We start from the raw sequence: 14,899 nt of genomic DNA, 5'->3' as shown, positions 1-14,899 counted from the left end.
TTCCGAAATTTATTGATATTTTGTTATCATATTCATAATGGTACATGGCACGGCAAAACATGCCCACACGGTGAAGGGAAAAGGACAAAAAGGAAAAGAAAACGGAGATTAATCATGGCTCAAAAGGTGTCAGTAGACCTGACTCTTAACGGCAGATAGGTTATAAAAGGAGGGAAGATGAAAGGAGGAAGAGAATTCCACAAGTCAGTTGTTCGAGGAAAGAAAAAGGTATAACGATCAATCCTCCAGTGGTCGATCTCCTCACAGAAACTATGGGAACCAGCATTGTAACACGTATTTCGGTTCCAAGTCTCGGTGGTAAACACTGCGGACAGCTAACAAGTGCAGTGAGTAAGGTAGTGCCTGTAAAAAGAAGAACAGCAGCATCGCGGTGCACAGAAAGGGATGGTTGAGGAGAGGTGATGCCAGGAGAATTAATGAGACGGAAGGCTTTCGATTCCACTCTCGCTATTAGAGAGTTGGACAAAGATTCCCCCAGATACGTGAGCAGTACTCCATACAAGAGGGAATGAACCCTCTGTAGATATGAACCAATACTAAACCCGTTTTTTTGAGAACAAGACTTTATGGTGTTGATTATGTGGAGTTACCAGGATATAATGGGTTGTATGGCTATGCCTAACATGTTAATGTTAATACAAGGTTGCATTGTGATATTCAGCTACTGAGAACGGGAATTAGAAGACAGAAAAAGACACTGAGAGAAATTGCGTTTTAGCTCCACAGGTCCGAAATGAAACACATTCAAAGTAAGAAAGAGATCGAAAAGTGGAAGGGGAGGGAGAGTGAGCTGAAATGTGTAAAGTATGATTATCAATATAAACGTGCATAAAGTTAGAGGCTGGAGATGGATGATCATTAAAGGAGAAGAGAAAGAGTAGTTAACAGTGCAGGAGGACAACCTTTGTTAATGGGATAAAACGTGGGGAGGCCTCTCCATCAACGACCACTACAATGGAACGTAGGGAGAGAAAGCTACGCATTAGGGAACGGAGAGAAGCAGGAAAGCCGAAGGTTAGAGAGAAAAGCCTAATGCTACACCCTGTGAAGTGCCATCAAGGAGTCAAGGGCCAAGACAGAAGTTTCACCAAAATCCCTGAGGAGGACCAGATGTGAGTCACACAGGAGAGATCACTGGTGGACTTCGCACTGCGAAAGCCATACTGATGATCAGAAAGGGAGTGAGATTCTGAATGTCTGAGAAAGTGAGAGTTAAGGGGATTTTAATGGGTTTAGAGACAGCAGAAATGAGAGCAATGGAACGATAGTTAAAAGGGTCAGAGCTGTCTTTATCATAGGGATGGGCCGCAGTAAGGTAATTGCTCCTGAGAAGAAGGAAATAATCTGGGTTTTAATTAATAGAAAAAAAGGCGAACAAAGATAAGGGCTAGCTCAGAGGCACACTCCCTTAGGACTCGAGACGGTATGCCCTGCACGGGGATACGAGATGACAGGTTAAGTGGGAGGAGGACATTCAGCCTTGGTCACTGTTCGAATCACCTGGTTCACCGTTCCATAGGAACTAGTTCTTTTAAGGTAACGAATCATGACCATGTCTGGGGAAAGGATTAATAAGTACGAGAAGAAGAAAAAAAAGGGGGTAAAACAGACCTACAAAATGTGTTTCCAGACATGATTCTTAAAGTGGAAAGATTTTAGGAAAAGAGTAAGACAAAAGGAGGAGGGGAATTCCACATTTTCGATGTTTGAGGAAAGGAGGGATCATGATGGTAACTCCTCGTGTGACCGGCCTCTACAAAGAAACTATGGGAGACAGCATCACTTCATTTACAGCAATGTGACGCATGAAATACTCTCTTAAGTATCCCAGTGACCGACCGTCCAGGCTCGTCAGTGGACACACCGCCACACGACGTCCCTGGCGCTGTTGTTGATGTTTCCACATCACTATCCGCCATGTTGGTGGATGACTCAAGGCCAACACCTGGACGCTGGGGCCTTCGTAACGAGCTACTGTGATGCCTGCCAAGATCCTGGATAACATAATGTGGGTAATCAAACGGCGTCAGGGTATCTTCCTCTCTTCTCGCGTGATAAGTAATCCTCCTCCCGATGTATTCTTCAATCTTTGTTCTCTCTCTCTCTCTCTCTCTCTCTCTCTCTCTCTCTCTCTCTCTCATCCATATCATCTTTCCAGTATCCACACACCACTACTTTATTCACTGCACCGCCTCCTTCCCAACACCCATAACCCTCCCCTTCCATTCCCTGCACATCTCTCTCTCTCTCTCTCTCTCTCTCTCTCTCTCTCTCTCTCTCTCTCTCTCCTCTACCCAAGCAGGTGCCCAAGCAGTATCCCAACATGGGCAGGACACCTTGAACAGTTTGGCTCGGTGCGCCGCTCTGCTTACCAAGTTCCATCCGTCCAGCGAGGCAACCAGCCAGCCAGCCAGCCAGCCAGCCAGCCAACCAACCAGCCAGACGGCTAGTCAGCCGGTCAACCAGCCAGCCAGACGACCAGTCAGCCAACCAACCAGCCAACTAGACGACCAAGTCAGCTAGCCAACCAGCCAGCCAGACAACTAACGAACCATCCAATCAGCTAGCCAGCCAGACGTCTGGCCAGGGGCTCTGCACTATCTCCACGTCACACAACCGTACACACGGGACTGAATGAATGTCTTGTGGCATTACACGAGTACCACTCTGACGCCTCGTCATGGGCGATTCATTTTATTAAGGATGTTATCTTTATTGCGCTGTATCCCGTCCCATCGAGGCATTAAGATAAGAGAGTGATCACGGACGGCGCAGCGGCACTAGTATTCGCGAACCCAGTCTTCATGAGGCGATCACCAATGAGGAACCAGCAATAAAGTACCCTAGAAGTCGATTCACCAATCAGAAACCAGGAACGGAGTAACCTACAAACTGATCACCAATCAGGAGCCAGAAACGGAGTAACTTACAAGCCGATCACTACCAATCAGGGACCAGGAACGGAGTAACCTTGGGGTGCTGACGCAACCAATGATTTGGTGGATTCCGAGGAATGGGTGTGTGTGTGTGTGTGTGTGTGTGTGTGTGTGTGTGTGTGTGTGGAGGGTGGGGCGCCACGGCGAAGGGTAGGGAATGATGGAGAGAGAGAGAGAGAGAGAGAGAGAGAGAGAGAGAGAGAGAGAGAGAGAGAGAATGTTTGGGAAACAGAATACTAGATCAGTACCAAAGGGGAATTACAGAGATCATTTAAAAAAAGGATGAGCTAAACTTAGCCCATGATTAAGAAAGGAGGAGGAGCAGCAGCAGGAGTTGCAGCAACACAAGAGGCGCACGACTCTATCAACGCCATCAGGTGATTAATGGTGGGAATCCCTGCTCACGAGGGTCGCATCACGCCTGCACTTCCTCGGCTAATTGCGAAACATCTGCCACGATAGATGTGTTTCCTGGCGTGCCTCCACCCATGCCAGCACCTGTAGACAAAGCTGAGATGGCGCTGCACCAGATGGGCGAAGAAAGAAAAAGATTAGTAGATAAGAGAATAATATAGAGAAAATCGCAAAATCGGTGGAAAAGGAGGAAGTGGAGAACAGTGATTAGATAAGTTTTGGTTAATGAGGACATGAAGGAGGAGAAGGTATGGCGTGGAGGACAGGTGGAGGATGTGGTCAGTATATGGCCACTAACACCAGACTCTCACAACACCTGTGGAACTATCACCACACCCAGACTGACCCTCTCACACGTCCTTCTTCGTCCTTCTCAAGCCTCTCCCTCTATATTCGTCCTCCTGTCTATTCGTATCATCAATCTATCCAACCCTACTAGGCACATTTCTCTTTTGACCTCATCAAGGTATCCATCTATAGCCCTTTCTAGTATTCAAACTACTTCTAGTTGTCACTTTCTAACTCATTCTTGCCATTCCTCCATCTAACACGTATGAGTCGCCCTTCTCCACTCTTAGCTGTCGTTCCTGTCCAGGAAGCAGAGCACGCCAGGCAGCGGAGGTGAACTAACAGCAGCAGGCTCCCCCACCTTGCAACATTATCAGAGTTTTTATGACGGACAACGCGTTCACAGCCGTCTTCGATACGACTTACCAGAAGACATCAGGAGAAACCACATCCCACCAGCGACGACATACGGAGAATTCTCTCGCTATCTCGTCACATCTTGCGAATTCTCTCGTTACCGCGTCACATCTCGCGAATTCTTTCGTCAACGCGTCACACCCCACTACTGAGACATAAAGTAGACTGACGAGTTATTACTGTGTAAGGCCCTAATGGTCACCGGTGGCAATCCAAGACTCAATGAGCGAAACATTTCCCGTCATGGCTTCTTGTTCTGTTCGGCCTTGTACAGATTCCTTAGGAGCGTCCTTCGCTCTCTGCGTCGACATCCCCCGACTCGCCACATACATACACGTCCTAGACCCCTCACGTCTCACGGGGAGCATTATGAAAGGGAATGATAACGATGGAACCTATCAGGATTTCCTGGATTTCCAGAGATGAAAATGAGAGTAGGGAAGGAGAGAAGAAGGGAATAGAAGCAGTAGCTGATAATTATCTGGAGAACATTGGGGATGTGAGGAAGGGAAGTGAGGGATGAGGACGGAGTGGCTGGTGAGGCAGAGATTATGATGGACAGATCCCAGACCAGCAACTTCCAAAATGAATGGCCCTCTGTACAAATGTGAAAAGGACCTCTTGTTAATCCCCTGCACCGGCCGAACACCGAGAGGCAGGCTGAACCAAGCGGGTGACGATCTGTTTTAAATATATATATATATATATATATATATATATATATATATATATATATATATATATATATATATATATATATATATATATATATATATATATATATTACTGAAGCGCCAAAATATCTTCAGTATGCTTCACATGACGGTGTCAGGAACCAAATGGATCTATTCTCGCCACCAGGTTAGTCATCCACGTAACGCAAGACTGCGTCAACTCCACAACGTGATAGAAGATAAGCATACGAATCCTGCCGAACCAACTGATAACACCAGCCATATCACCGTGGATGTCGGTGCTGGGATTTGGCATGTGTGCAAGTTACCGACAAATGAACCATTAATACTGTGAGTGTGTCATGGTGTGTGTGTGTGTGTGTGTGTGTGTGTGTGTGTGTGTGTGTGTGTGTGTGTCCAAGTGTATGCGAGCTGTGTGTGTGTGTGTGGAAGTAACTCATGGTGTAACTATGGTAGCCATGGTAAGAGAAGGAAACTGGGCAGTGGTATAGATGAAGTTATGTGGAAGGGAGCCATGCCAAAATGACATTCGCTGCTGAAACGCAACAGTTCTTGTCATGCGTTCTACCAGAAAGGGTAAAAAATAAAAAATAGTATGACGAAGTATTTGCGGATGTGGACGCAAACGAGTGTCTACCTGCGTGAGGTATATCGAGGCAACATCGCCCACCTTGCATAACATTCTCTTGAGCCAAAAAACGCAGGTATCCCTCAGGGTGTCCGAGACTCAGGGCCAAACTCATCACTGACGTTACACTCACTTGCTCATCCACTGAAACGTAAACAGACTTCCTCTCCTGCTGCTTAGTGCATTACCAGCGCCTGTAACAGATCGCCTGCTGACAATGCTACGCTAGCAGCAGTTGGGAAACTGTGCCAACACCTGGTCCCATGTGCCTCTTCCATGTGACCGTAGCATATCTCATCTTCCTTTACCCTTTAATGATAATCTGTCTTTCATATACCTGTGATATAGCACTAACAAATCACTTGTAAGCGCTGCGTATAGACAACGATGATGGATAATGAAGATGGAATATGGACGGAACACATTTCAAAAGGATGAAAAGTTAGTGTTTTTACAAGTTTTCTTTCCCGTTGGTGTTGAGCCACCATGACCCCAAGATTCCAGTTCGGCGTGAACCTCAGCCCAAGCATACAATAAGTCGGTCCTCGGGTGGCTGTCATGTCTTCAATGCGACGGATGATTTGAGCTGCAGACCTGAGGTGAGTGCAAATAATCCTCAGTTGCTCACAGGGTGGGTCTGAGTTAAAGTGGGCGGCAGCAAAGTGCTGCATACAAGGGGGCGCGACTTAGGGCGGCGCACTAAGGCGGAGACATACCTTCCTGGGCGGCAGGAGGGTGGCAATCATCGCGGCCATCTGAAGGTAGTGGTGGTGCAAGAGGTCCTGGCCAGCGTAGATTACACAACCACCACCGGTACCTCTAGCCATCAACATGCTCCACAGGCGGTGCCACATTCCCCTCACTCCATCCGAGGAAATGCCTTGGGAGAGTATAGTGGGCGCAGCGCGGAGGGAAAGCTGCAGGCGTGGGCGTCCTCCTCAAGCTTGCTCACATGTACACAAGCTTTCACGCCTCGCCACCGGCCTACCATCACGCACTGAACACACCGCACTTCCCGTGCATATAAATGTTCGTGATCGAGAATTCCTTCCCTCCATCGCAATCACAATGGTGCCCTAGATACTGGGTCACAAGGCGTAAACAGAGAGAGACGCCTGCTGAGGGCTGGATGACGCACCAGGGAACACCTCCCACCATAAACCAGATTCCTTCGCAAGGAAAAATGAGCGATGAATCCCAAACACAGGGTAAAAGTCAAGGTAGTCGTTGCCTTGTGACTGGTCAAACAGGAGAGGAAACTTTGACTGACAGTTGATAGTGTCCACTGAGATATACCGGAACGGTCACAAGCATCCAGCACAAGACTACAATCTACCTTGAACCGTTGGGTAAGAGACTAATAATAGGTATTTCCTCCCTGTCATACACAAGACCGTGAAGGATGTGAGAGTTGTGTGGCTGTGAGCACCCACCGGTGGAAGCCAAGGTCCTACAGGTCGTGAGTACTGGACACTGAGGTAGCAAGACTAGGATACATCTGATTGTGGATGCAGCCAGCCAGTTGGAAGAACTGGGACTGAGACATCGTCTGGGAGAAAGATTTCACTGGGTGTATTGGGGATGGAGTCAACTGGGGCGAGTACAAAGACTAGCATGAAGACATATGAGGTCAAAACGGGTGGGTGGAACGTGAAAGAAACTGCCAAAGAATGGATAATATAAGAGTGGGTGGATTAGTCCCCAAGGGAAGAGTGTGGGGGTAACATGAACAGAGTTCACCATTCGTAGAAGTGTGGACAAAGAAGATCGAGGATCTTAGACGAAGAACGATTGGGGGAAACACATGAGTTCTAAACATTTTGAGACAGGGTAAAATGTAGGGGTTTCAAACATCTCACGACAGTACATGTTGAAAAAATGGCTGGGAACAAGGCATCTTAAAACAGGACGTGTGGGAGGGAGGGATGAAAAAGGAAACACGGTGGCGAAAGGAGGGTATAATAACGAAGAGAACCAGAGCCAAGGAGAAGCAGAGAAGGCATCCGTCGACGCTTTTTTATCATCCCGAAGGAAACAATTAGCGACGCTGCAGTGACCCTGCTCAAGAGCCGCCACATCCGACACAATGAAACATATGACCTTTGAAACGTAAGGACAATGGTACTGGGAGATGCATGGTTACGGGACGATATCTCCAGGTAATCAACTCCATTGTCTGAGTCAACCACTTATGCATCACCATTAACAAATTAGGCGATTAAGATAATATCTACATGGAAAGAACGTGTATGACGGATTACCCGCTGGTATTTGGTGGTCTGTTTAAAGGAATAATGTTTATGCTGAGTCAATGCACGTAAAATGAAGAAGGTACCATTACAGGTTCCCCACATCAGTCATCCACATCACTGAGGTATGTACACAAAACCATCTCATGAAAGACACAAAATATTGTAAAAATTATACAAGAGGTGAGCAGGCCCGGCAGGAGGGATATATCGGGGGCGCCCCGGAGGCTTCACAGAACCTACCTGAGTGACGGGGTCCCGTTCATGAAGCCGAAGGTCGTCATGGGGAAAGAGGTCCTGGATCCTTTCGATCTCACTCTCCTCTTCTTCGCCTCGCCTCACCAACTGCAAGGAAAGGTCACAAAAGCTCACTCACTGTGTACATGACAACCTGGAAAACCTACATTTCCTATGATAAAATCGACTGAAACTCTTTTCTTTCCAAGGTTAATATACATGAAAATTTTAAGAGGTTCTCTTCTAAACACTTTATATTATCAACAAATTCCACAATAAGAATTACTGGTATGAGTGAAATGAAAGTTAAAGATAGATTAACTTCTGCTTAAAGACATGTGACTCGTAATAAACCTCATAATTAAAGTAACTGAAATAATCATTCTCCTAGCGTCATTATTTCTTTAAAAAAAAAAAAAGCTTTCCTTTGTTGTCTTAGTGATTCACTCGAACACAACCTTCTCTTCGTCTCGGTGATTCATTTTGACTCACTTGTTTCATCACACGTGATTCATCGCATCTCTGATCGGTTGCCTCATCCCAACGAAAAAAAGAAAAATTTCCAATCAAATTATACCAACAACTACAAACGAGTTTGTTGTGACTAAGACAACTACAGTATAATTACTGTGGATAACATAAAAACTAGTTTTGTTGTATTTGTGAAGGTAGTTGTGACGGTGACGGGCTGTGTTACGGGTTGAGTGTGACGGAGCTATGGACGTGGGAGCTCGGGAGGTTCGTAAGCACCATCTGCGGCAGACATCAGGGTCAGGGCCGACCGGGGCCCCTCTCAATACGCACACACCACGTACATACATGAATTAACACACATGTACGTAATACAACAGAAACGTACATGCCATAAAACACACACACACACACACACACACACACACACACACACACACACACTCAATACACAAACACACACAGACACATACATACACCCACTTCGACATAATTTCTATTCGTCTGAATCTCTCTTGAACCCTGACCTAAGGAGAGTTACTAGCCCTTAGACACCTGACCTGAGGAGGGCTATTACCCCGGGAACTCTAATTCAAGGAGTGCTATTTACCTCCTGGAACACTAACCTGAGGGAAGGCCACTATCTCTTGGAACCCTCATCTTAAACAGCGCCACTAACCCTTGGAACTCAGGCCAGAAGAGAGCCTCTAACCCTTGCAATCCTGACCTGAAGAGGGCTTGGAATCCTGAACTGTAGAGGGCCACTAACCCTTGGAATCCTGACCTAACTCTTAGAAACTTAAACTTTCAAAAAATCTTTCTTGAAACTGTCTTAAAGAAAAGTTTTTGTCACTTTAGGTTATAGTTTTCTACCGACTTCAGTTCCTCTACGCAGAATATATTCAGTTCAGTATCAACTTCACTAAAGGTTGAGGTAATTACCATCTAATTATTCAAATCCGGCGGGGCATTCCATGCTATACACTGAGGCAACCCATGTAGGGAAATATGGTTCTTTAACGTCAGAGCGCCTTTGCTGCCCCTATACACTCCCTTATTTTCCTTCTCTGCCTTAATTTCATGCTCATCCTTCATAAGAAAAACTCTGCAGGGATAACTATAAGTGCAAGGGAAGGGAGGCTGAGGATTGCAAGCCACATATCACAGGTTTACATCAGGGTGTTGAGGACCAAGAGTGGGAAGGGTGGAGCAGAGGAGCTACAATGGGTGGTTGTAAGGAGACGAGGCAGCCAGCAAGCCAGCCACCTCCCGTAGAGGTGTAGGTTGCTGGTGGAGGGAAGAGGGAGGAGAGGTAGAGCTGTCTCTGCCTCGTTGCTCATTGCCGTGCAGGAGTGTCGTCCTGGGCGTACTGGGCACGACGGGGAGTGGCCGGGGAATAAATCCTGCAACACTCACGACGCCCAGCCAGGGTGCGGCCCGCACTCACATGTTTTCGCCCCAAAGGGTCGACTTGGAATGTGGTCTTTGCTTCTTTGTTAAATGAAAAAAAGAATGACTAAAAGACAATAGTCATGTGTATTCTCATTTTTTTTTCGGTAGGCAAGGTCAAGAGACAGACTCTGGAGACAAGGGAGACATGACACACTGGCTCAAGAAAAAACACTAAAACGCTGTTTCATGGCTATTGGCTAGTGCCAGACACAGGCCACACCTCATTGAGACTCTCAAGTACTGTAAATTTTATGGTCGTTCAAGAAACTAAGATGACAGCTTAGTACAGTGAGGACGAGGAAGAAATACGACCAGATCTGAACAACTGAGAATAACAAGAGATGATCAGAAAGCTGTAGTGTGGATTAGATAGTTTGGGTGAAGCCACGAGTGAGCAAGGGCGGGATGATGGCAAGACGCCAATGAGGTTAAACCAGAGTTACGGTGGGTATCAGAGGGAGGTTATAATTAGCTGTCACTAACGTTAAACTGCAACTTGAGTACTGGAGAAGAGTTGGGATTAGTCTGACGGTTGCGTAGTAGTAAGAGTGGCCTGTATAATATCTTGGCGCCGAGATCAAAACTCTCAAAACATCCACGACGTAAAAACAACTCCACTATAATTTAACCAATATGTTATCAGGGCTGACCCGAGAACAGTGTCAAGTCATGGGTGGGGTTGGAGGATCAATGGGAATTCATGTGAGACTTTAACAAGGGCGAGATTAGCCGCAGGAGGGTGGTGGGCGACGTGTAGGATGATGGCTAACCAAATACGGCGGGACCAGGCGTTGACTGCTCGCTCTAGTGCCGCTGGCCTGGTCCCACCAACACCCAGATCATTGTACCGTCACCACTAATACACTGCCTACCAACCACCACCACCACCACCACCAGCCCGATGGTTTATAGACGGACACCGCTCTACACCAGACCCTACAGTTCTGGTGGGAGCCCGCGATGTCCCTCCTCAACTTGGTTTGATATGTGAGGCACCAAGCGTTGGGTCACGCTATCTGGCCGCTGACGGCGTCACGCTGAACACCCACGTTACCTTATGTGTTCATCATCAAGCAAGACGATTACAATCACAGGTTTTGTATATGTAAGGAATGAAAGTCTTTCTATGACGTGAATGGTATAAGTATCTGCGTCATACCGGTATGAGCACAGTCCAATCTTCCAGCGTAAATCCTGTCATGGCCCACACTGGAGCTTCACACATCAAACTAGGTTGAGGAGATCCTGTGGTGACACCACAGTTCTCCTGCCCTGCCCCGACCACCTGAGCGTCGGTCACATTGTGGTTCAGTACTGATCACCAACGTCCACATTCCATCCTCCATCAAGCTTAAACAACATCTAAAATTCACAAAAACTAAAGGCAGGTCGCTGGTCGTAAATATGCTTTTATAATCTTGCGTTCGTATTCTCTACATTAAATATAACTCCCTGGAGATTTCAATGTCCCTTTAGAAATTAATCCACAAGACGGCTTTACATATCTAAGATGATTTAAGAAATACTGGTAAGGCGAACACATATTGTTCATGATAATATATGTAAACTGAAAACATATGTGGAAAAACATGCGCTAAAGCTGTATTATGAAGCTGCTGCGCTACTAACAAAATCCAGACTAGTGACTTTATACAAAACGTAATAAGAAGCAAACAACATGCACAAAACATGATAACAATCAGATGTAACGAGCATTCTGGTTTATCATTCAGCAAAAAAAAAACAATATTTTACCTCAAAGGTCAGACGATCATTCATACTATGATTCTAAAAGGTAGGACAGGAAAAACGCAAATGATTCCTTTTTAAAGGAAAAGAATACTAACTTAACATAGATACGGCGTAGATCTGGGTGGTCACAGACGCGAACTAACCACAAATATGAAGTAATGGTGCGTGTGAAATAGTGGCCATTCTCGGCACAACCAGTGGCTAACCCCACTACAGCCAGTGGCCAGCCTCAGCACAACCAGTGGCCAGTTTTAGCCCAACGAGAGGCCAACCCCAGTACACGTCTCCAGCAAACATTAACTTCCTGTGAAAGTGGGGGAATCGCCGCAGCCGTCGTCCCCAGTTCCAGTGGTCGCTCGCGTACCAGGCGATACCTCAAATGTCAACAGAAATACACAGCTTCCTCCTTACCCATCGGCAAGATGAAGTCTTTCACGTACGAAATAAAATGAAAGTATTACAACCGATGGAAAATCTTACATGTATACTTGAAATGATCGACTGACTTCTTTGTACCTTATAATTCGTGATGTTTCATGCATCAGACACCACGACGAGGGTAGGCAAATCAACGTCTCTAGCTCCGTGTGAGAGAAATCTTTCACTGTGTGAGGCTGGTGGAGGAGGTTGGTGATATCTCTCCAAGCCAACTCCCTTTCAAGTTGGCAAGAGAGATCCTCCAAGGGGCTCCTGCAATTTGCCACTCTGATTCCTACAACAGACAATCTCCAGGTACTGTACATACTTGGCTGTCGTTACGCCCACACAATCCATACATCCCCTTTCCCTCGAGTCTTTGGGACGCTCCTGCCCATAATGTGATGCAAGCAACCTTGAGAGTTCCAGAGGAAAGTCACTGATCCAGAACTGTTCCTATGCTGGTATGGCAGAGTAATCTCGACAGTCAAAGTAAGTAAGAATACATCTTTATATATGCCTTAGCAAATGGACGTCTCGTCTCAGTGCATAATGCAACATATGAGATACGGACGGTATCGCAGTCATTCCATTTGGCTCAGTGTGAGAGAAAGATGTTTACGATTATATGGCACTTTAGAAAGATATAAATAAGTGATCTAAATGTCTTTCAGAGTGTAAGACAGTTCCCTATCATTACACGGTGCCTGACGCTCGATCGTGTTATCAACATTCCTCAAGAAGATTGTCGCCACTTATAACAACACATGTGAGAACTTTACCAACACAAAGCAAGGTGAATGGATGAGAAGCAACCCGTCATTTGGGGAAGGAGAAAATATGAATCAGTGAAGAAAGAGACATCAGATACAGTTGAGGCTTGGGCAAAGGAAGCAGACAAAGGAACAGATAAAGAATGTAAGGAAGATGTTGATTAAAGAAAGTAAGTATAATGATATCGGAAAAGGTCGATTAATACGAGAAAAATAGTGGTTTAGGTAGATAGAAATAATAAAGATAGAAGAGGAGTGGGTCTTGGGAGGTAAAGGAAGATGAACACAAGAAAAGAGTGGTGTAAGAGGAGCAGAGAAGATGACTATGAGGAATGGTAGAGGTTGAATATAGGGAAGAGGTAAGTAAATGGGAGGATTCGGCAATACTGGAAAGGAATGGATGAACGATCATTATGGGAAAGCGATACTTAAAGGAAAGTAAAGATAGAGCATATAGGGAAGGTGTGGGTGCAGGGGGCGAGGAAAGGTGAGCACTGAAAGATGGTAGGGTGGAGGTGAACATTAGGGCAAGTGAGAGAAAGCAGGATGGAGAATGAACATCAGAGAAAGTCTGGGTAAAATGAAGAACTGAGGAAGAAAATATGAAATGGATGGTTTCCCTCCTTGAATACTGGGTTCATATTTAGTTTTCCTACCCAAAAAAGAGAGCAAGTCGTGCACAGCGGCGAGCTACCATGATGATTCCCAGTCTGAGAGACAAACTCTATGATAACCACCTAGATGACCTTAACTTAGCTAAGAAGGGAGAAGGCTGGTGGCGATTCAGTTCAGGCTTTCAAAATTACTGAGGACTTCAACAGTGTTAGTCTTAGCAGCTACGTAAGACTAGATCAGTCTGGTTCCACAGTAATGAACAAAGACTCGTAGGGGAAGCGTTGACCTTCGAATGAGGCCAAATACGATTTCTTCAGCAGGATTACTGACATATGTAATAACTCACTAACAAGAGTAACTGAGAGCAACTCCATAAATATGGCTGAAAATAAAGACATATAACTTGCTTCATATCCACGACTGACATCATCTGCGCCTCCGGAGTGAAACGATTTACAGGCATTTTCCGTTTATGATAAACTTACTTTCCTGTCTCTCCATACGAAACTATACGTCTCTGATCCCTTCTGTTATCATAAACAGCCTCGAAAGGACCCCGTGAAGGTCCGCCGTCTTTGCATTTCTTCAGACGGGTAGAGGGAAGCACAATCGGTTAATATTAATGACAGTGGCGAGAAAATGAGAAGGGATGAAGATAAGGATGGGGAAGGTGCAACAAACGAATGAGGTAGAGCATAGAGAAAGAATGGATAAAGACAATCAAAAGATCATGAATAGTAATTAGTGATTGTCAAATATAAGATTTTCTATCGATCAGAGACAGAAAAAACAAAATAGGAAAGTCGAGGAAAAGAGATGGGCAAGACAGGCAGATGGAACAGAGAAGGAATGGCAGTGGGAAGGGGTTGGTGTAAGATCTCGCTCCACAGATGGTATAATAATATTCTCCCAGCCAACCCCCAAGCTCAGCACCACCACTGCTTCATCTCGCTCATGCGCACCACCGGCCTCAGTTATCAGACCTGGACCATCACGTCATACCTATGTGTGAGCGATGCGACACATGCTCTCATTACCAAACACGTCATCATTATGTAGGTCATTTGCCTTCTTGGCATCGCCTTCCTGCCCCGACACCATGATGACCTGAGTTATACGGGTCGTTTGATTCCACGAGGTCAGGCTAATTACACCTTGGCACTCGCTCCAAAATCTTAATGATGTTTGGTGTTAGCGAGAAATTGATCGGCAGTGTTTTTTCGGCATTGTCTTATTCTCGCCACTGCGGAGTGTGTTGATGGTAGTCGAACTTTCTGAGATTCTGAGCCCAGAAATTCAGCGCACCTGTGTTGATACTGTGTTTCCTTTGTAAGAAGAGAAGCTCAGGGGTCCGCTCCTGGAGGAGGATGAACAGACTTGCTGTCAGTGAACCACTCGAAGTCCTCCGAAATGACGACGAAGTCAGCCGTGTATAAGGTAAGAGGAAATTACTGTTTATTGAGCTGATGTTACGTTCATTATATACCAAACGGTAGACTTACTCTGGTCTGATCATCTCCTTAAGAGGCAAGTG

The 14,899-nt window shown here is 45.8% G+C and overlaps 1 protein-coding gene across 1 annotated transcript in view; it reads right to left on the bottom strand.

Moving 5' to 3' along the window:
• Positions 1-14,899, bottom strand: part of LOC139763875 (uncharacterized) — a 614,186-nt gene that overhangs the window by 38,107 nt on the left and 561,180 nt on the right. The window contains 1 exon segment of the mRNA XM_071690265.1: positions 7,892-7,993. Coding sequence (XP_071546366.1) covers positions 7,892-7,993 — 102 coding nt within the window.

The sequence above is a fragment of the Panulirus ornatus genome, chromosome 3 (genome assembly GCF_036320965.1).
Source record: "Panulirus ornatus isolate Po-2019 chromosome 3, ASM3632096v1, whole genome shotgun sequence".
In the NCBI taxonomy this organism is placed as follows: Eukaryota; Metazoa; Arthropoda; class Malacostraca; order Decapoda; family Palinuridae; genus Panulirus; species Panulirus ornatus.
Note: the sequence above shows the minus strand (reverse complement) of the source record. Positions and strands in the feature narration are given on the sequence as shown.